The sequence below is a fragment of the Chiloscyllium plagiosum genome, chromosome 44 (assembly GCF_004010195.1).
Source record: "Chiloscyllium plagiosum isolate BGI_BamShark_2017 chromosome 44, ASM401019v2, whole genome shotgun sequence".
Taxonomy (NCBI): Eukaryota; Metazoa; Chordata; class Chondrichthyes; order Orectolobiformes; family Hemiscylliidae; genus Chiloscyllium; species Chiloscyllium plagiosum.
In genome coordinates this window covers 3,768,247-3,788,972 of record NC_057753.1, presented here as the reverse complement: position 1 = coordinate 3,788,972, position 20,726 = coordinate 3,768,247, and the positions used below count along the sequence as shown (strand labels likewise).

General features: G+C 45.6%; 2 protein-coding genes across 4 annotated transcripts in view; one reads left to right on the top strand and one right to left on the bottom strand.

Moving 5' to 3' along the window:
* The window catches only part of LOC122543628 (zinc finger protein 420-like), a 160,749-nt gene that overhangs the window by 130,384 nt on the left and 9,639 nt on the right, over positions 1-20,726 (bottom strand). The window lies entirely within an intron of this gene.
* Positions 2,627-12,317, top strand: LOC122543495 (gastrula zinc finger protein XlCGF49.1-like). Of its 3 annotated transcripts, XR_006310054.1 has the most exons (5): positions 2,641-3,229; positions 3,346-3,440; positions 5,348-5,437; positions 9,828-9,879; positions 11,364-11,441. XR_006310054.1 is itself a non-coding variant. In XM_043682244.1 (2 exons), the coding sequence occupies exon 2, from the start codon at positions 11,465-11,467 to the stop codon at positions 12,143-12,145; it is 681 nt and encodes a 226-aa protein (XP_043538179.1). In that variant the 5' UTR covers positions 9,506-9,879; positions 11,364-11,464; the 3' UTR covers positions 12,146-12,317. The 3 variants fall into 3 exon arrangements, 1 of the variants encoding a protein (XP_043538179.1); XR_006310053.1 differs by having other exon boundaries at positions 2,627-3,440; XM_043682244.1 differs by lacking the exons at positions 2,641-3,229; positions 3,346-3,440; positions 5,348-5,437 and having other exon boundaries at positions 9,506-9,879; positions 11,364-12,317.

Sequence of the window (20,726 nt, the reverse complement as noted above, 5' to 3'; positions counted from 1 at the left end):
AGATGTCTGAGATGGACCAAGTGAATTTAAAGGGCATGGTGAGAGTTCTTGGTGAGGTTCACGAACTGATGCAGTCCAACCTGGGAGCAGGGAGCAGTCATCAGTGTAACAGCAGAAGAGTTGGGAAGAATACCTGTGCATGTACTGAAGAGGGACTGTTCGATGTCGCAAACATACACAGACACTGTTCCTCCCATTGTAAAAGATGCAAAACCTGCCATACACCACTCCTCTCACCTTCAGCCCCAAACAATCCTTCCAGGTTAGACAAAGGTTCACCTACCTCTCCCCCAACTTTAGTTTAGTGCATCAGATGTAGTGAAGACCACACCATGTGACCAACCATAAACTAAGGGAACGTTTCACTGAGCATCTCGGCCAGGCCTGCTAGGGCCAGCCTGACCACCCATTTAAATTCCCCTTCCCATTCCCTCTCTGACATGTCCATCCTCAGCCTCCTCCATTATCACAGTGAATTAGACTGCAAACAGGAGGAACACCTTCTCTTCCGCCTGCGCAGCCGACAGCCCAGAGGACTCAACATTGAGTTCTCCAATTTCAAATAACCTTCCTTCTCATCAGCTTAGTCCTTTTCCAGTCCCACCACCTCTTTTCCATTCCACCGATGGACCCTTCCTTCCAACCAGGTCATACCCACCACCTGTGTTCACCTATCACTACCTCACCATTGCACCCCTTTCCCCTCTGCTCTTTACTTGCAGCTCCACTCTATCCCCACCTCTATTCCTGAAGAAGGGTTACACCTGAAACATTGACCTCCACCACCTGATGCTGCCTTGGCTTGTGTCAGACTTTGGCTCAATTTACCACCTTACTTTCCTCTATGTGTGAGCCCAGTCCTGCGTGTTCTTTAAATGAAGCAATAGGAGAAGATAATCGGTCTCAAACTCTTAGTTTATTTTAGCAGTAAGTGGATAAAGTATACAGAGCTCTGGGTCTAGGTCTTCCCGTTCCTGACAAACAGCAAAGTGTGTCAGTTCACGAAGTCCGACCCCTATCCTGCCCCTGACCCAGTCTTTTATACAGTACAAAACGTCATGTAATCACAGAACATTGTGCAAGCATTTAAGGTGTGGTTGTCTTCTTGATTGACTGTTGACCTGACTCCATTCTCCTCCTTCTCGCATTCCTGGATAACTGACCCCATGTGACCCCCTTCTGCAGGTGGTGGCGCGAAATAGTTCTTGTTTTTGTTTAAAACCACAGACTACAACATGTCCTGCATGTGCACTCACAGGGTGGCAACACCCCCGCTGTCTGCCTCGCTCTCCCAGCCGCCACCAAGGCTGCCAGTACACACTGCTCTTTGTTAAAAGTCATTCCTATTGTGTGTTTACATCAGCATATCTTCACAAGTCAGATGTACTCAGTACTTTTCCACTGTCTGTCCGTCCCCACAAGGGTTACACAACCCACTGTGTTAGTTAATGGTTAAGCATAGCATTGTATTATAAGTAACTGAAACAAATATATCATTTAAATGCTTCGTACTAAGGCATATATTTACACTTGCTGTGTTCTTCCAACCTCAATTGTGTCTACTATAAAAAAACGCGGCGGTCACGAGCAGGGTTCCCTCCGAAATCTACCCCGAAAGATGACCTTCGGTCAGACAACCCATTGACCATTACTCCCAGCAAGACGGCGGTCACTCGTTCATACCGTTGACCATTACTCTCAACAAAGGTGGCAGTTGCTTGTATGTCCCGTTGACCATTATTCCAAACGAGGACAGTCGCTTGTATGTCCCATTGACTATTACTCCCAATAAGGAGGGCAGTCACTTGTACGTTCTGTTGACCGTTACCCCCACCAAAGATGGCGGTCGCTCGTACGTCCCGTTGACCATTACCCCCACCAAAGATGGCGGTCGCTCGTACGTCCCGTTGACCATTACCCCCACCAAAGATAGTGGGGAAACAGATGCTTTCCTGTTTGCCCATATATCCACCATTGTTCTGTATTCATGTCTCATGCTTTCTTTTTGCTGAATATGTATTTTCTCATTCCTATTCTGTATCAGAATTTATACTTGCAGAAATAACATTAATTCATTTATATCCCACAACCATTATTCCAAACGAGGACAGTCGCTCGTACGTCCCGTTGACCGTTACCCCCACCAAAGATAGTGGTCGCTCGTGCGTCCCGTTGACCGTTACCCCCACCAAGATGGCGGTCGCTCATGCGTCCCATTGACCGTTACCCCCACCAAGATGGCGGTCGCTCATGCGTCCCATTGACCGTTACCCCCACCAAAGATGGCGGTCGCTCGTACGTCCAGTTGAATATTACCCCTAACAAAGATGGCGGTCGCTCGTACGTCAGGTGGACCATTACTCCCAACAAAGATGGCGGAGGTAACTGGGCCTATCAGGGCCTGGCGCCCACAACCGTTTGCTGCAAACGCTAGACGACGAGTTTCTAATTCGGATAGTGGAGGGGAATAAATCTTTCCAATGCGTAAACCAGTCTCCCGCCCTCCGCTGTTTTCCTTTTCCTTCCTTACCCTTTCCCTCACCTCCCGAATCCATTCAGGCTTCAGTGCATTCAGCGGCATGACGTGTCCGACCTCTGACCTCCCCGCCCCTACCTCGTTCCGATTGGTTGGAGGACCAGCTGCCCACGCTCGGTCCTCCAAGGCCGGGCGACCTTCCTATTGGCGCAGCGCCGCCCTCAGTCACGTGGGGCCTCTGGGCGGGAACTGTGTTTCTTCTCCCTCCCCCTTTCCAAGACTTGTGTCCGCGCCGATCATCAAGCAGGCAGCAGGACAACGATGGTGGAGGGACCAGGCGATTGCACGGAGACATGGCGGAAGGCACGGTGGCTGGAATGAGAATTTGTTGGCACGAGTCGGGGACGAGAAAGGACTCCGGATATCTCCGAGCTCGTGTTGCCGTCCACCATCTTTGTTAGGGGCACTGAGGACCTTGTGGCTGCGTAGACGCCATATTTATGGGGGGCAATATGAAACATGGCGCATGCCTGGTGGTTTTTTTCCTTCCTGTCCATTCATTGTTCATATCTACTAGTGCCCACCCTGATCAGTTTTCTGTCACTATCTAACTCCCTCTGGCTCTCCTAATCAGTGCATTTTAACTCTGTTACTTCTCTGTACATTTTTCTTAGAGGTTTCTACTGCTGACCCTCCCCTGACCATGTAATGTTGCTAACCTACCCAGCAACATTACCTACAGCATTTTTAACAGTTAAGACTGTTTTTCCTGTATACTTCTCTTTTGCTTCTGAGCATACACTGACCATCAAATTGACCAAGATATTATACATAGTTCATTCACTTTGTTTTGTTCTCTCTCTCCACAGATGTTTTGTCAACGCACAGTTGGCCAGGAGGTAACCTTCCTGAATCAGCGCAGTTTGTGAGGTGAAGCTGCCCCCCCCCACCACCATGCTGTTAGGTAAACAAGTACAGGTTGCTCACACAGTGATGATGAAGGATTGTGATACATGTTTAAATTCACAACAATTTCACAATCACAGAATTGTTACCTCGCAAAGGAGGCCATTCAGCTCATCATTGAGTGCACTGGCTTTCTGAATGAATTTCACAACCTAATGCCATTGTCTTGCCTTTACCCCATTACCTTGAACATTGTTTCTATCTAAATAATGTTCCAAGGTCATCTTGAATGCCTCAATTGAATGTGTCTAGATTAGAATGGTGCTGGAAAAGCACAGCAGGTCAGGCAGCATCCGATGAGCAGGAAAATGGATGGCTTTTGCCTGAAGAGGGATTTTCCAGCACCACTCTCATCTAGACTCTGATTTCCAGCATCTGCAGTCCTCACTTTTGCCCTCAATTGAATATGTGTCCAGGAAATGTCCCGACAGTGCATTCCATAGTCAAACTACTTGCCGTGTGAAATTGTTTGTTGTCATCTCGTTTTTGCTTCATGTGGAAACCACGTTAAGACTGTGGTTCTCAATACTTTTGAGTGGGAACCATGTGTCCCTTGTTTTCACTATAATTATATTTAATACAGTTTGTACTATATTCCACATAATAGAACCAGACAAGGCAAATCACCAAAATATAAAAAAGAACCTTTTGGAGGAACATAAGAAAATGTTAAGGCTGGGGCAACCAATCACTTTGTTGAAGAGGGAGTTGTAATGAGTATTTTATGTCAGTGAAATGATGTGGAGAGACAGAAAGGTTTAGCAACTGAAAGAAAAATCACCAATGAATAATCTGTTTAAATCTGGATTGTTTGTGACGCTGGAATTAGATCAGTACAGAAACCTCAAAGGTTCAGAGGCAGAAAGAAATTACCAAGGAGGATTGCAGTCACAAAGGAGTGTGACGTTGAGGGGTTTCAAATGTTTGGATCTCTTAAACTGAAGACAGTTGCGGGTTAGTGAGCTATGGGGTGATGGGTGAACAAGACTTCTTGCAAGTAAGCACATGGACAGCAAAATTTTGGATGACCTCAGGATTGCACGAAGGTTGAATGTGGGAGACCAAGAAGTGCATTACAGTGGTTAACTGTAGAGTAACAAATGAATTAACCACCTGTATCTCCTACATGTTCCTCTCTCTCTGTCTGCCTCACTCCTTGTATCAGTCCAGACCAGGTTGCAGTTTCCCTACAGTCAAGAACTATTTGATTAAAACCTCGGTATCTGGGGCCAGAATTAGATAAGTTGCAGAGATCTCAAAGGATCTGTGATTTGAAGAGAATACAGAGATAGAAATGAACACAATCAAGATGGAAAAAGGTATGAGAAACTTAAAACGTTGTTGCTTTACAACCAGGAAACTTTGCAGGTTCGTGAGTACAAGGACAATGGGTGAACAAGACTTGCTGAGTGTCGCTAATGGCCAGAGTTCAGGATAATCTCGAGATGTATGAACAGGAGGGGCTGTTTGGCAGTGTGTTAGAATAGTTGAACCTAGAGTTGAGAGTAGGCTGGAGTCGGGTGATATTATCCAGATGGAAATACACAGCACAAAAAGAAGCAAATATTGCTTTCTGATGGCCACCATCTCATGGGACATACTGCCCCACGTCCAAAGGTCTGTGGCCCTGCTCAGTCGCATAAAAAGTCAAGGCAGAACCTCGTCAATCTGAGGAACTGCCAGCCATGACAACTTGCAGTGGCAACAGCTCACCTGCAGGATTATCCTGGGCCAGGAGTAGGGCATGTTGTGATTTTTCCTCCTGGGCTGACAGTGATGGATTTTGTAAACTGTTTTTACAGGACAGTTGAAAGGGGCAGCAAATGGAAAACAAGAGAAATGTATGGTTCTTCTGATTGCTGTCCTGGACTCTCAGTGCATAACTTCATAAACTTATTTTTACAGGATATTCCACGCAGCTGTACAAAAAGAAAACTCAATCCAAATGCTGAGTAGGAGCAAGAACAGGCACAGAAACACTGCTGAAAAGAGCAGGTAAGGTGGTCTGAAATTCATGTGTTTCAGGGCGAGACGTATAATAGGCAAGGTCGATGAAATTAGAGCTTTGGGGAGTACTTGCAACTATGGCATAGCAATTATGGAGAGGAGACTTGGCTGCAAGAGGGAGTGAGATGAAAAATGTGGTGCTGGAAAAAGCACAGCAGGCCAGACAGCATTTAAGAAGCAGGAAAGTCGACATTTCAGACATAAGCCCTTCATCAGGAAAGAGGGACAGGACTGGCAGCTGAATGTCCCAGAAGTTAGAAGTTTCAGGTGTGAAGGAAGTGGATGTAAAAGGATTGAGGGAAGTTGAATTATTGGTAAAGGAGTATCTCACAGCTGTACTGAGGGAGGATACATCTGAGGACTCATGCAATAAGGCAGTATGGAAAGAATCCAGGAATAGGAAAGGTGAAATCACAATGCTGAGGGTATACGACAGGCCTCCCAACAGTCAGCGGGAGATAGAGAAGATGTCGACAGATTTTGGAAAGAGTAAAAATGGCAGGGTCGTTGTGGTGTTTGATTCTAACTTGCCCTATATTGACTGGCTTGATGGAAGGAAGCAGAAGGTGATAGTTGAAGTTTGTTTCTTGGACTGGAGGCCTATGACTACTGCAGTGCCACAGGAGTCGATGCTGGGACCTTTATTAATTACTTTTACTTAAATGATCTCGATGTGAATGTACAAGGCGTGATTAGTATGTTTGTGGATGATTCAAAATTAGGAGGTATCGTTGATAGCGAGGAAGGTTATCAAAAATTATAGAGGGATCTTGATCAGGTGGGGAAGTGGGCTGAGGATTGGCAAATGTAATTCAATACAGATACGTGTGAAGTATTGCACTTTAGGAAGTCAAGCCAAGGTAGGACTTATACAGTAGATGGTAAGGTCCTGAGCAGTCATCATAGAATCCCTTCAGTGTGGAAACGTGCCCTTCAACCCAACAATATGACTTCATAGTGGTTTATACGATCATGAGGGGCATGGATAGGATAAATAGACAAAGTCTTTTCCCAAGGGTGGGGGAGTCCAGAACTAGAGGGTTTCTGGTGAGAGGGGAAAGACATAAAAGGGAACTACGGGACAACGTTTTCATGTAGAGGGTGGTGCGTGTGTGCAATGAGCTGCCAGGGGAAGTGTTGGAGGCCTGTACAATTGCAACATTTAAAAGGTATCTAGATGGGTGTATGAATAGAGGGATAAGGTTGGCAAATGGGACTAGATTAGGTTTGGATATCTGGTCGGCATGAACAAGTTGGACCGAAGGGCCTGTTTCCATGCTGTACATCTCTATGACACTAAGTCCACACCAACCCTCCGAACAGCAACCCACCCAGATCTATTCTCCTACATTTACCCCTGACTAATGCACCAATCCTATACATCCCTGAACACTATGGGCAGTTTAACATGGCCAATTCACCCTAACCTGCACAGTTTTGAATTGTGGAAGGAAACTGGAGCACCCGGAGAAAACCCACGCAGACACGGGGGAAAACGTGCAAACTCCACACAGACAGTCGCCCCAAGGCTGGAATTGAACCCGCATTCCTGATGCTGTGAGGCAGCAGTGCTAGCCACTGTGCCGCCTGTTCCACAGTGTCGTGGAACAGAGGAACCTGGGAGTACGAGCACATAGTTTGTTGAAAGTGGCGTCATAGGTAGACAGGCCGGTGAAGAAGGTATTTAGCATGCTGGCCTTGATTGGTCAAGGTATTGAGTAAAGGAGTTGGGACATTATGTTACAGTTGTATAAGTCATTGGTAAGACTGCACTTGAGTATTGTGTACAGTTTGCTCACCCTGTTATAGGAAAGACATGGTTAAAAATCACACAACACCAGGTTAAAGTCCAACAGGTTTATTTGGCAACACACTAGGTTTCGGAGCGCTGCTCCTTCATCAGGTGGTTGTGGAACTGGATCATAAGACACAGAATTTAGAGCAAAAGATTCTAGTTTCATGCAACTGAAACGATATATTGAACAAACCTAGATTGCTGTTACATCTTTCGGAATAGGTTGCAGGTTTTGGGTTCATTAATGCGTCAACCCCAGAACTTCTTTTAAGTCACATTCTTGAGATAACTTAAGGTTTTATAAAAAAGGTGGCATCTCAGCTCAGACAATGCATTAAAGGTGTGAGGTTTGAGTCTGTGTCCCAATCTTAAGTCAGACTGGTTCTATTTCCAAAGTGGAATTTATAAAATATTACATGAATCGACTACCTGCAGATTGTGCAAATATAATTCTGCAAATGCAAATTCACCTCAGAGACTTGTATGTGTGTGCATGCCTGAGAGAGAGAGAGAGCCTATTCAACCAGTGGGATCATCCTCCACCAATTAGAGCCACAGAGATGTACAGCACGGAACAGACCCTTCAGTCCAACCCGTCCATGCCGACCAGATATCCCAACCCAATCTAGTCCCACCTGCCAGCACCCGGCCTATTTCCCTCCAAACCCTTCCTATTCATATACCTATCCAAAATGCCTTTTAAATGTTGTAATTGTACCAGCCTCCACCACTTCCACTGGCAGCTCATTCCATACACGCACCACCCTCTGTGTGGAAAAAGTTGCCCCGCAGGTCTCTTATATTTTTCCCCTCTCACCCTAAACCTATGCCCTCTAGTACTGGACTCCCCAACCCCAGGGAAAAAGACTTTGTCTATTTATCCTCTCCATGCCCCTCATGACTTTGTATACCTCTGAGGTCACCCCTCAATCTCTGACGCTCCAGGGAAAACAGCCCCAGCCTGTTCAGCCTCTCCCTGTAGCTCAAATCCTCCAACCCTGGCAACATCCTTGTAAATCTTTTCTGAACCATTTCAAGTTTCACAATATCTTTCCGATAGGAGGGAGACCAGAATTGCACACAATATTCCAAAAGTGGCCTAACCAATGTCCTGTACAGCCGCAACATGACCTCCCAACTGCTGTACTCAATACTCTCGACCAATAAAGGAAAGCATACCAAACGCAGCCTTCACTATCCTATCTGCCTGTGACTCCATTTTCAAGGTGCTATGAACCTGCACTCTAAGGTCTCTTTGTTCAGGAACACTCCTTAGGATCTTAACATTAAGTGTATAAATCCTGCTAAGATTTGCTTTCCCAAAATGCAGCATCTCACATTTATCTGAATTAAACTCCATCTGCCACCTCTCAGCTCATTGGCTCATCTGATCAAGATCCCGTTGTAATCTGAGGTAACCCTCTTCGCTGTCCACGACACCTCCAATTTTGGTGTCATCTGCAAACTTACTAACTGTACCTCTTATGCTCGCATCCAAATCATTTATATAAATGACGAAAAGTAGTGGACCCAGTACCGATCCTTGTGGCACTCCACTGGTCACAGGCCTCCAGTCTGAAAAACAACCCTCCACCACCACCCTCTGTCTTCTACCTTTGAGCCAGTTCTGTATCCAAAACTAGTTCTCCTTGTATATCCATGACTTCTAAGTAGTTCTAACCTTGCTAACTAGTCTCCCATGGATAACGTTGTCTTACTGAAGTTCATATAGATCTCGTCTACCGCTCTGCCCTCATCAATCCTCTTTGTTACTTCTTCAGAAAACTCAATCAAGTTTGTGAGACATGATTTCCCACGCACAAAGCCATCTTGACTATCCCTAATCAGTCCTTGCCTTTCCAAGTACATGTACACCCTGTCCCTCAGATTCCCTCCTACAACTTGCCCACCACCGAAGTCAGGCTTACTGGTCTATAGTTCCCTGGCTTGTGCTTACCACCCTTCTTAAACAGTGGCACCACGTTGGCCAACCTCTAGTCTTCCGGCAACTCACCTGTGACTATTGATGATCCAAATACAACAGCAAGGGGCCCAGCGATCGCTTCCCACAGAGTTCTCGGGTACACCTGATCAAGTCCTGGGGATTTATCCACTTTTATGTGTTTCAAGACATCCAGCACTTCCTCCTCTATTATAGACGTGTTTGAAGATGTCACCATCTATTTCCCTACATTCTATATCTTCCATGTCCTTCTGCACAGTAAATACTGATGTTAAATACTCATTTAGTATCTTCCCCCATCTCCTGTGGCTTTGCTGATCTTTGAGGTGCCCTATTCTCTCTCTCGTTACCCTTTTGTCCTTGATATATTCATAATTTAATGGGAACACCTTTCCCTTTATCTGCCTTATCGAAAGTTACCATAAAATCAAAACCTCCTCTCTGGGATCCTCCCATCCTTCACAATATGTGGTGATCTCTGGTTTGCACCGATGCACTTTCTTCCTGTCGGTAATGTCTTCACACATTGACTGTTGCATGGTGACATCACCCATTTGCTGGGGGTTTTCCTCAACTCTTCAGCTTTTTCTCTGACTCCAGTGTTTCTGTTATCTTTACAGCTGCGAGTCCCAGCAGGAGAGTTTACATTAAAACAGTGAGATTGTTTCAGAGGTGAGTATTTTAAGTAATTTACCCACACCTTTGAGCTTCTAATGCTGTACTCGGTTATCTGGTTCCATTGGCTCTTCGGCTTGTGTATCACCTTGACTGTGGATCATAATCCATGTCCAACTATTGCTCTGTTTCAACACTGCCCTCCCTCCCTAACTACCCTGTTTACTTTCCTCTAATAACGGGTCCGTTATTAGTATTTTACTATTACTTAGATTAGATTCCCTATAGTGTGGAAACAGGCCCCTCGACCCAACAAGTCCACACCGATCCTCTGAAGAGTAACTCACCCAGACCCATTTCCCTCTGACTAATGTACCTAACACTATGGGGCAATTTAGCATGGCCAATTCACCCCATACCTGCACATCTTTGGACTGTGGGAGGAAGCCAGAGCACCCGGAGGAAACCCACGCAGATACACGGAGAATGTACAAACTCCACACAGACAGTGGCCCAAGGTTGGAATCGAACCTGGGAGCCTGGTGCTGTGAGGCAGCAGTGCTAACCACTGAGCCACTGTGCCGCCCCAAATAGCCGAAGGTTGTGAGTCTGAGCGAGATCCCAGAGGTAGGGAGGGGTTGTGAGGCTGGAGGAGTTACAGAGATTGGGAGGCTTTCGAGGTGAGAGGACTTGATGACAGAATGAGGCTGGAGGCTGAGTCTGGAGAAGGTTACTGGGCGACACAATATCACGAGGGACTTGAGAAGGAGGACAGAAATTGTAAACGTCTCATGCTCTTCACTCAAAGAATGTTAAGCTCAGGTGAACAAGGCTTGGTGTGAAGAAGCACATGGGCTGGAGAGTTTTGAATGACCTGACGATTACAGGGAGTTTGAGTGTTGATTCGGATAAGAGTGTGTTTGAATAGTAGAGTCAAGAGGTAACAAAAGAAATACCCTACCTGTATCTCCCACCTGTCCCTTTGTACGGAGACCAGAGTCTTCTATCAGTAAAGACCTGGCAGCAGTTTTCCCTTTGCAGAGTGAGAATGATGAACCAACTGAGTTGAAATCCCAGCATTATCCATGATTACGTTTTGCTGAGTGCTGGCCACGTCCAGATTCATTCAGCTCCGTTTCACCGCTTCCACTTGCTTTTAGATTAGATTCCCCTACAGTGTGGAAACAGGCCCTTCAGCCCAACAAGTCCACACCGACCCTCTGAAGACCAACCCACCCAGACCCATTTCCCTCTGACTAATGCATCTAACACTGTGGGGCAATTTAGCGTGGCCAATCCACCCTGACCTTCACATCTTTGGACTGTGGGAGCAAACCGGAGCACCCGGAGGAAACCCACGGAGACACTGGGAGAACGTGCAAACTCCACACAGTCAGTCGCCCCGAGGCTGGAATCGAACCTGGGACCCTGGGTGCTGTGAAGCAGCAGTGCTAACCACTGAGTCACTGTGTTGCCCTGTGGTACTGTTTTCTTGTGTGTTGACTCTCACTCCATTCGTCTGTTTTATATCGGTTTCACAGGCTGTTCGATGGAGACGTTTAGCAGCCAGGCACAGGAAGCCAAACAAACAAAGCTGGGTCTGACAGAGTCACCCCACTGGTCATGACTTTGGAGTTTGGGCATGGAAGGGGAGAAACTGTACACGTGCTGTGTTTGCGGACACAGCTTCAGCCAGTCATCTGGGCTGTCAGAACATAAATGCAGTCGGAATGGAGAGATGTACGGGGAATGTGGGAGAGGATTCGGATCCCTGGCTGAGCTGGAAACGCCTCAGCACAGTCATGCCGAGGAGAGGCCGTTCGTTTGCTCAGACTGTGGGAAGCGATTCACTCAGTCGTCAGACCTTCTGAAACACCAGCGAATTCACACTGGGGAGAGACCATTCACCTGCTCCACGTGTGGCAAGGGATTCACAGAGTCCTCCACCCTGCTGAGGCACCGGCGGGTCCACACCGGCGAGAGACCTTTTAAGTGCCCAGACTGTGGGAAGTGCTTTAAATGTTCTGGGGACTTGATGCGCCATCAACGTATTCACTCTGACGAGAGGCCATTCAGGTGCTCTCACTGTGGGAACGAGTTCAGGCAGTTATCTGGCCTCACGAAACACCAACGGGTTCACACCGGGGAGAGGCCATTCACCTGCTCAGTGTGTGGGAGGGCATTCACTCAGTCATCCACTCTGTTGATACACCAGCGCATTCACACTGGGGAGGGACTGTTCACTTGCTCCGAGTGTGGTAAGAAATTCACTTGTTCGACCGCCCTGCTGAGACACCAACGGGTCCATGAGGAACCACAGTGATGGACTTTCCTATGAGTCAGATCCAGGACTGAACTGTTTACACTGGTGTCTGTGTCTACAGTTGTTATTAAACACCACCTCAGTTGTAGGTATTAATATTTTTGCATAAACATTCATTACTTCAGTTTTGTGCTCATCACAATGTGTTGTACCTTTTCGACTCCTCAAACACATTTGTTCCTTTTGACAATCTCAAACGTTGGTCACTTTAGTTGTTCATATTAAAATGTTTTAAGAAAAAGGATATCAGTGTGAAAATTTGCAACTCGAGATTTTGATTTGAATTGAATTGAATTTATTGTCACGTGTACCGAGGCACAGTGAAAAGCTTTGTCTTGTGAGCAATACAGGCAGGTCACAGAGTTAAGTAGCATAGATAAGTAAATAATAGGTAAACAGCAGCAAAAACAAAAACACAGGTACAGGCGAATGTTATGAGTTTGAGAGACCATTCAGCATTCTACCAACAGTAGGGTAGAAACTGTTGCGAAACCGGCTGGTGTGTGTGTGTGTGTGTTCAGGCTTCTGTACCTTCTCCCCGATGGTACAGGCTGTAGAAAAACATTGCCGGGGTGGGATGGATCTTTGAGAATGCTGGCGGCCTTTCCTTGACAGTGGGCCTGGTAGACGGATTCTATAGATGGGAGGTTGGCCTATGTGATTGTCTGGGCTGAGTTCACCACACTCTCTGTAACGGTCTCCAATCTTGAATGGTACAGTTAATATATCCACAGAATGCTTTCGATGGCGCACCTATAAAATTTGGCGAGGGTATTCGCCGTCATGCCAAATTTCCTCAGCTGCCTGAGGAAGAAGAGACGTTGTTGGGCCTTTGTAACCAGTGCATCCACATTTGTCCTCCTCTTTCTGTCTGACAACAATTCCTATTTATTTCACCTCATGAAATCTCTGAAGGTTCTTCTTAGGGACATATTAGGGAAAGTGAGAAAAGGCTTGGGCAAAGATAAGGCTCAGGCAAAGACTGGGGTTTTAGGAACTGTTCGGGGCAGGGGGGGGGAGAAAGATGTCAGTATCGTATTCCAGCTCAAAGCAACGGATGTCATTGGCTGAAGGAGTTGCTTGCGTTCGACTTAAACATATCATTTTGTCAGAGAAACTTGCCTTTGGTGAAAATAATGGAAATAGAAAGGGTAAAGCTAAGTGTGAACATTTAGAGGCAGCTTCCCTGGTGCTCTCAAGGTTAGATTTGATGTTATTTGTCTTTGCCTGGGTTTGATTCCTAGTCTCAGTCAATGAAGATTATTTAATTTGTGCAAATGTTGACATTAACACACCTTTCTTACTGACTGAAAATTTAAGAGACAACAGTTTGATGAGAATCAGTCGTGTCAATGTTGAGGCTCGACACCAGCTGCAAATTTGGAATCACTTTGGAACTGCAACACCAGGACTGCAGTGATTCAGTAAAGCAGCTCACCCTCTCTTTCCCCAGGGCAATGAGGGCTGAGCAAGGAAACACTGGCCTTGGCCACTGATGATCACGTCCTGTGAAAGAGTAACAGACTAGAGATGGAATGAAGAAGTGAAAGCAAAAGGGAATGGTTGTGAAAGGTTGCGTGCACAGAATATAGGCGGCAGTGGGCACTGCAGATGCTGGAGATTAGAGTCGTATTGGAAAAGCACACCAGGTCAGGCAGCATCCGAGAAGCAGGAAAATCTATAGGCGGCAGTGGGCACTGCAGATGCTGGAGATTAGAGTCGTACTGGAAAAGCACACCAGGTCAGGCAGCATCTGAGAAGCAGGAAAATCGACCTTTCGGGCAAAAGCCCTTCATCAGGAAGCCAATGACATCCATTGCTTTGAGCTGGAATATGATACCGACACTTTTCCCCCTTTAGGACAGTTCCTAAAACACACAGTCTTTACCTGAGCCCTTCCTGATGAAGGGCTTTTGCCCGAAACATCAATTTTCTTGCTCCTTGGATGCTGCCTGACCTGCTGTGTTTTTTCCAGCACCACTCTAATCTGCACAGAATCTCGACTTACTGATGCAGGACAAACAATGGATGATGACGATGGGAAAGATTTAACTTCCAGCTGTTTACACTGCTACTAATATCACACCTGATCAACCAATCACAACTACTTGTTCAAAACTTTGCTGAATGACTGCTTTCTGTGCTCGATCGCTTCAAGTTTCCCAGCATCACGATGGTTTCACTCTCTGACATTCGTTATTACCCACTGCAATGAAATAAAACAAAACTTCTTAACTCCCACATTCCGCTTTTGAAGTCATACCACACAGAAACAGACCCTTCGGTTCAATCTGTCCACTGCCAACTATAATCGCAACTAAACTAGTCCTAGCTATGTCTGCTTGGCCCCTATCCATCTCTTATTCATCCATAGACAAGTAATACACTGAGTGTTCTTGACAGGAGATCGTCTTGGGAACATGAGCTTAACATGATAGGGAGTGAGTTACAGACTGGAAGGTGGAGGTTTCCTTGTGTTCTGAAAGATGGGAGAGAAGTAAATAGACACACACACACAGTGACCAACAGTCAGGAAGGGACTGAGGGAGATTTAGATCGGGCCGAGCACACACTCAGTCTGTGACAAATTCTGATCCAAGGCTGCAGATCCACAATTCAGTGGCGGAGCTATTTCAGGTTTTGTATATTCGAGTCTCAGATATTTGGAGCTTGGAAGGTAAGGCAGACATTGCTGGAATCTGACATTGTCTCAGGCATTCACTGTAAACAAATTGCACTTTAATCACCTTCAAAGAGCTGTCTCCATTTTCAACCGCTGCAAGGATCGATGAATGGAAATGGCTTTTGACACATTACCCCCTCTCCCTTGCTGACAAATGAGTCAAGTCAGACATCTTAGATTTGTTCACAGCCACCATTTTATTTTAGGACAGCACTGACATTGACTTTATAAATAGTGAGAAGTAAGAGAGATTGGCAACATCTATACTCAATACACTTAGAGCACTGCGTACAGTTCTGGTCACCGCATTATAGGAAGGATGTGGAAGCTTTGGAGAGGGTTCAGAGGAGATTTACTAGGGTGTTGCTTGGTCTGGAGGGAAGGTCTTACAAGGGAAGGCTGAGGAATTTGAGGCAGTTTTTGTTAGAGAGAAGGTTGAGAGGTGACTTAATTGAGACATGAAAGATAATTAGAGGGTAAGATAGGTTGGACAGTGAGAGCCTTTTCCTCGGATGGCGATGGGCAGCACGAGGGGGCATAGCTTTAAATTGAGGGGTGATAGATATAGGACAGATGTCAGGGGTAGTTTCTTTACTCAGAGAGTAGTAGGGGTGTGGAATGCACTGCCTGCAACAGTAGGAGACTCGCCAATGTTAAGAGCATTTAAATGGTCATTGGATAGGCATATGGACGAGAATAGTGTAGGATAGATGGACTTCAGGTTTTACAGGTTGGCACAACATGGAAGGCCGAAGGGCCTGTACTGCTCTGTAATGTTCTATGTACATATCCAAGTGACTTTTAAATGTAACTGTATCAATCTGTTCCTCTGGAAGATAATTCCATACACTAAACACTCTCTTGTGTAAAAATCGTTGCCCGACATATGTCCTTTTTAAATTTCTTTCTCCTCTCACCTTACAAAATATGCCGCCATCTTGAAATCGCCCCACCCAGGGGAAAGATTCCTCCCATTCACATTATAAAAATGAGGTCACGCCTCAACCTCCTGGGTTCCAGTTTTGTTTGTCAAGAAAAGACATTTAGTAAGATTGCAGATGACACCAGAATTGGTGATAGAGTGGACGGTGAAGGTTTCAAAAATTACAGAGATCTTGATTAATTCAGTCAGCGGGTTCCAGTCAGAAAAGCCCCAGTTTATTCAATCTCTCCCTTCTGGGCAACGTGCTGGAAAGTCTTTTCCGAACCCTCTCCAGCTTAATAATATCCTACTCCGGAAGAGGTATATCAACGTCCTGTGTAACTTCAACATGATTTCCCAATCCCCATACTCAAAGGTCTGAGCAATGAAGTCAAGCATGCCAAACACCTTCTTACCCACTCTGTCTACATGTGATGAAAGTTTCAATGAATTATGAACCTGAATCCCTACATCTCTGTTCTGCAATACTATCCAAGGTTAATTCTAGAAGCCCTGTCCTTGTTCATTTTACCAAACTGCAATTCCTTGCATTTATCCGAATTGACGTCCATATGCCACTCCTCAGCCCGTTGACTGAATCGATCAAGATGTTTGTAATCTTTGATAACCTTCTTCACTGTCCACTCTATCACCAATTCTGGTGTCATCTGCAAACTTACTAAATGTGTTTTCTATGCTCTCATCCAAATTATTTATATAAATGACAAACAAAAGTGGACCGAGCACCAATCCCTGTGCTACACCACTGGTAGCAAGCCTTCAGTCCGAAAAACATCCCTCCACCATCCTCTCTGTCTCCAGCCGTTAAGACAATTTTGTATTCGATTGGCAACCTCACCCTGAATCCCATCTGATCTAGATTAGGTTATATTCCCCACAGCGTGGAAACAGGCCATTCGGCCCAACAAGTGCACACTGACCCTCTGAAGGGTAACCCATCCAGACCCATTTCCCTCTGACGAATGCATCCAACACTATGGGGCAATTTAGCATGGCCAATGCATCTGACCCTCAATCTTTGGGTTGTGGGAGGAAACCGGAGCACCCGGAGGAAACCCACGCAGACACAGGGAGAATGTGCAAAACTCCACACAGGCAGTCGACTGAAGCTGGAATCAAACCCAGGTCCCTGGCTCTGTGAGGCAGCAGCACTAACCACTGAGCCACCGTGCCGCCCTCTAACTTTACTAATTAGTCAAACACATGGAACCTTGCGAAAGGCGTTACTAAACTCCAACTAAACAAAAGTACACCACTCTGGTCTCATCAACCTTTTTGCTTCCTTCCTCAAAAAAACTCAGTCAAGTTTGAGCGACATGATTTTCCTCACAGAAAACCATGCTGACTATCCCGAATCATTCCTTGCCTCTCCAAATGCCTAAAAATCCTGTACAGAATCACTCCCAACAACCTACCCACCACTAAAGTCAGACTCACGGGTCTATAGTTCTCAGGCTTCTCCTTACTTCTCTTCTTAAAGTAAGGCACAACATTATTCACTTTCCAGTCATCCGGTGCCTCAGATCATAGTTATAGATGGTACAAACATTTGTTTTCCTCTGTTTTAAAGGCAGGAAGACAACTGAGTTCAGCGAAATGTGTCCCCGTCATTTCTTGCATCCGATTTGGTATCAGACTAATTGAGTGATAGTTTTGCAAGTTTTGAGAAGACTTGTAGCACAGGTTGAGGTTCTGGGTGTAAGTTTGCATGCTAAGCTGTATTGCTGTCACTAGTATACTTACACACAAATGAGGAAGGACACCACTTCCATTAGGTCAAGCCAAACAGAGACACGCATGAGAATTCCTCAAAGCATGGCATTCCAACCAGAACTCTACCAATAAACACATTGATTTCGACCCCATCTACCATCCTCTCAGAAAATGAACAGGAAATAACATCACCAATGCAGGAAATGACATCACCAACCCAAGGAACCTTCAACACACAAATAGCAAGTGGGACATAACACCAGCACTTCACCACAGGCTCCTTGATGATGTTACCTAGTATGGTGATGAAACATCTGAAAAACAAACCTTCCAGCTCAGCAAGCAAACTTACACCCTGAGTGATAGTTAAAACAATGCAAACACTTCACTGAAGCTCAGCACATCTAAACAGGAACTATGCTGTAATGTCCTGCAGTACAGGTGCTGTGCAGTGTGAAGTTACTGCAGCTCTCCTTCACATTGAAGTCTTGTGTGAAAACTTGGCACCATTGCACAGTGCAGTAATGTACACAAGAGAGGAAGAAGAGACTTCCTCTGGGAGTAATGGCCATGGTACACCTTTCTGGAATCAGTACAGGAGATCAAGAGTATGACATGCTCATGTCTTTTTAACCCGTCATCTGCAAACACCTCACTTCTCGATGCCTTGCATTTTAGATATCTGCTCCCACATCTCAAGTAAAGTTTGGGATTAGGGCCTGTCTTGATTTATGTCTTGATTCATTGACCCAAAAACTGAACAGGAAGGAGGAGGGGAGGAGAACTCAAAAGAGATGCAATGTGTAAATGTTTCGGATTTGCCACCTGTCAGTTGTTTTTGGTGAGGAATGTCCATCAGGCATCGACTCAGGAGATTGACAGGAGCGACGATAAGTTGCTTGTTTTACTGCATTTGTCTCTGCCCTGTTCAAGCTCACAGCAATACATGCTGATGTTGGCTGCACAGGTCATTTGTGCGTTATTAACCAACATTATTTGACAGCAGAAGTTTGTCTCTGGTGCAAGTTATCTCAAGTGAAGACACGGTGGAAGTCGCAAGGTGAAGGCAACCTGTGCAAAGGCACAGCAGCACCGCTGGTGGTGAAAGCAGTGTCGATCAGGAAACCTATGAGATGGCAGAGCAACGGGCCCGCTCAGAGCTCATCACGTGCATGCAGACCCAACATGTTTATCCATTTCAAACGCTAACCGTTCATTTGACTGTATTCACTGGCATGAACTCAAATTTTCCTGTCCCTGGAATGATCAGACATACATCAGGAGGTTCGCATCATGATTCTGTGCAAGTCCTGACCAACACAAACACAAGTAAGCTGCACAGGAATGTCAAACCTGAGGTGGAATGATCCCCTGCTGTCCAGGAACCTCTGCAAATGTCTCTGATCCAAGACCAGGTTAAAGACTATGATGTGACAGGCCAGACTAAACTGTGTCTTTACCAAGGAGGTGTTAGACTGTTTAATAAATGTTCAAATAGGTGGACAACTCAATTAAACACAGTAACTGACCCCGCACAGCAGGTCAGGCAGCACCCGAGGAGCAGGAGAATTAATGTTCCGGGCATAAGCCCTTCATCAGAAACGGCAGTTCTCCCACTCCTTGGATGCTGCCTGACCTGCTGCGCTTTCCCAGCAACACACTCTTTGACCCTGATCTCCAGCATCTGCAGTGCTCACTTTCTCCACAGCGACTGACCCCACAACCGCACACCAGTTAACTGTTACTGATCACGGAATAAGCCCACACCGGACTATACCGAGAATACTCACTTCCCTGGAAACCCACTTCCCACTCACCATTTACACATCCACTGATGTTGTGCTTTTAAAAGATTCGCTCAGGCAGAGAAGCTAATGTTATAAAAAGGGGAGCTTACTGTCTTCTGTCATAACCCCATTTATCCAGGACTCACTGAGCTGCCCAGTTCTCCATTGGCTGGATCAAATGGATGGTGTCATTGGGTCAGTTAGACAAAACATATCGGCTGTGGCAATGAACTCAGCATTCTCCCTGATTGGACAATTTAGTCTGAGTTACATCACGGGGTCAACCCTCCTGCTTAATTTAAACCAGCAACACAGAAAAGATTTATCCCGTGCAGTAACATGTGAAAATTCGAGAGGCCAAGAAGCTGTTAAAGTAAAACTTAACAACTTTATTTCTTAAATTATAACAGAGAATAATTAACTAACAACTTCTTACAACTCCTTCCTCTAACCTATCTTTCACTTTCCCTTCTGTAATACGAGTCCAATAAAACACCCTGATTAAGATTAGCCAAGAATTCAAATTTTCAAAACCAGCCAGATATCGAATCTTCCCGTTATGTCTTCCTGTGTCTTCTTTTCTTCTTCTTAGGGATTTTTGCTTCACAGGTTATTGATCGATCAAGGCATCTTTAAGAGAGCTATTTTTCCGGCAGTATGCAGATGTCGTTGGGTTGGCAGTTCATAGAACATAGAACAGTACAGCACAGAACAGGCTCTTCAGCCCACGGTGTTGTGACGACCATTGATCCTCATGTAAGGTAAACCTAGTGTACGAACTCTCAAATATCTGTGACCATATGCATGTCCAGCAGTCTCTTAAATGTCCCCAATGACCTCGCTTCCACAACTGCTGCTGGCAACGCATTCCATGCTCTCACAACTCTCTGCGTAAAGAACCCACCTCTGACATCCCCTCTATACTTTCCTCCAACCAGCTAAAAACTATGACCGCTCGTATTAACAATTTCTGCCCTGGGAAAAAGTCTCTGGATATCAACTCTATCTATGCCTCTCATTATCTTGTACACCTCAATTAGGTCCCCTCTCTTCCTTTTTTTTTCCAATGAGACAAGTCCAAGCTCAGTCAACCTCTCTTCATAAGATAAGCCCTCCAGTCCAGGCAGCATCCTGGTAAACCTCCTCTGAACCCTCTCCAAAGCATCCACATCTTTCCTATAATAGGGCGACCAGAACTGGACGCAGTATTCCAAGTGCGGTCTAACCAAAGTTTTATAGAACTGCAACAAGATCTCACGGCTCTTAAACTCAATCCCCCTGATAATGAAAGCCAAACACCATATGCTTTCTTAACAACCCTGTCCACTTGGGTGACAATTTTAAGAGATCTATGTACCTGCACTCCAAGATCTCTCTGTTCCTCCACACTGCCAAGAATTCCGTCTTTAATCCTGTACTCAACTTTCAAGTTCGACCTTCCAAAATGCATCACTT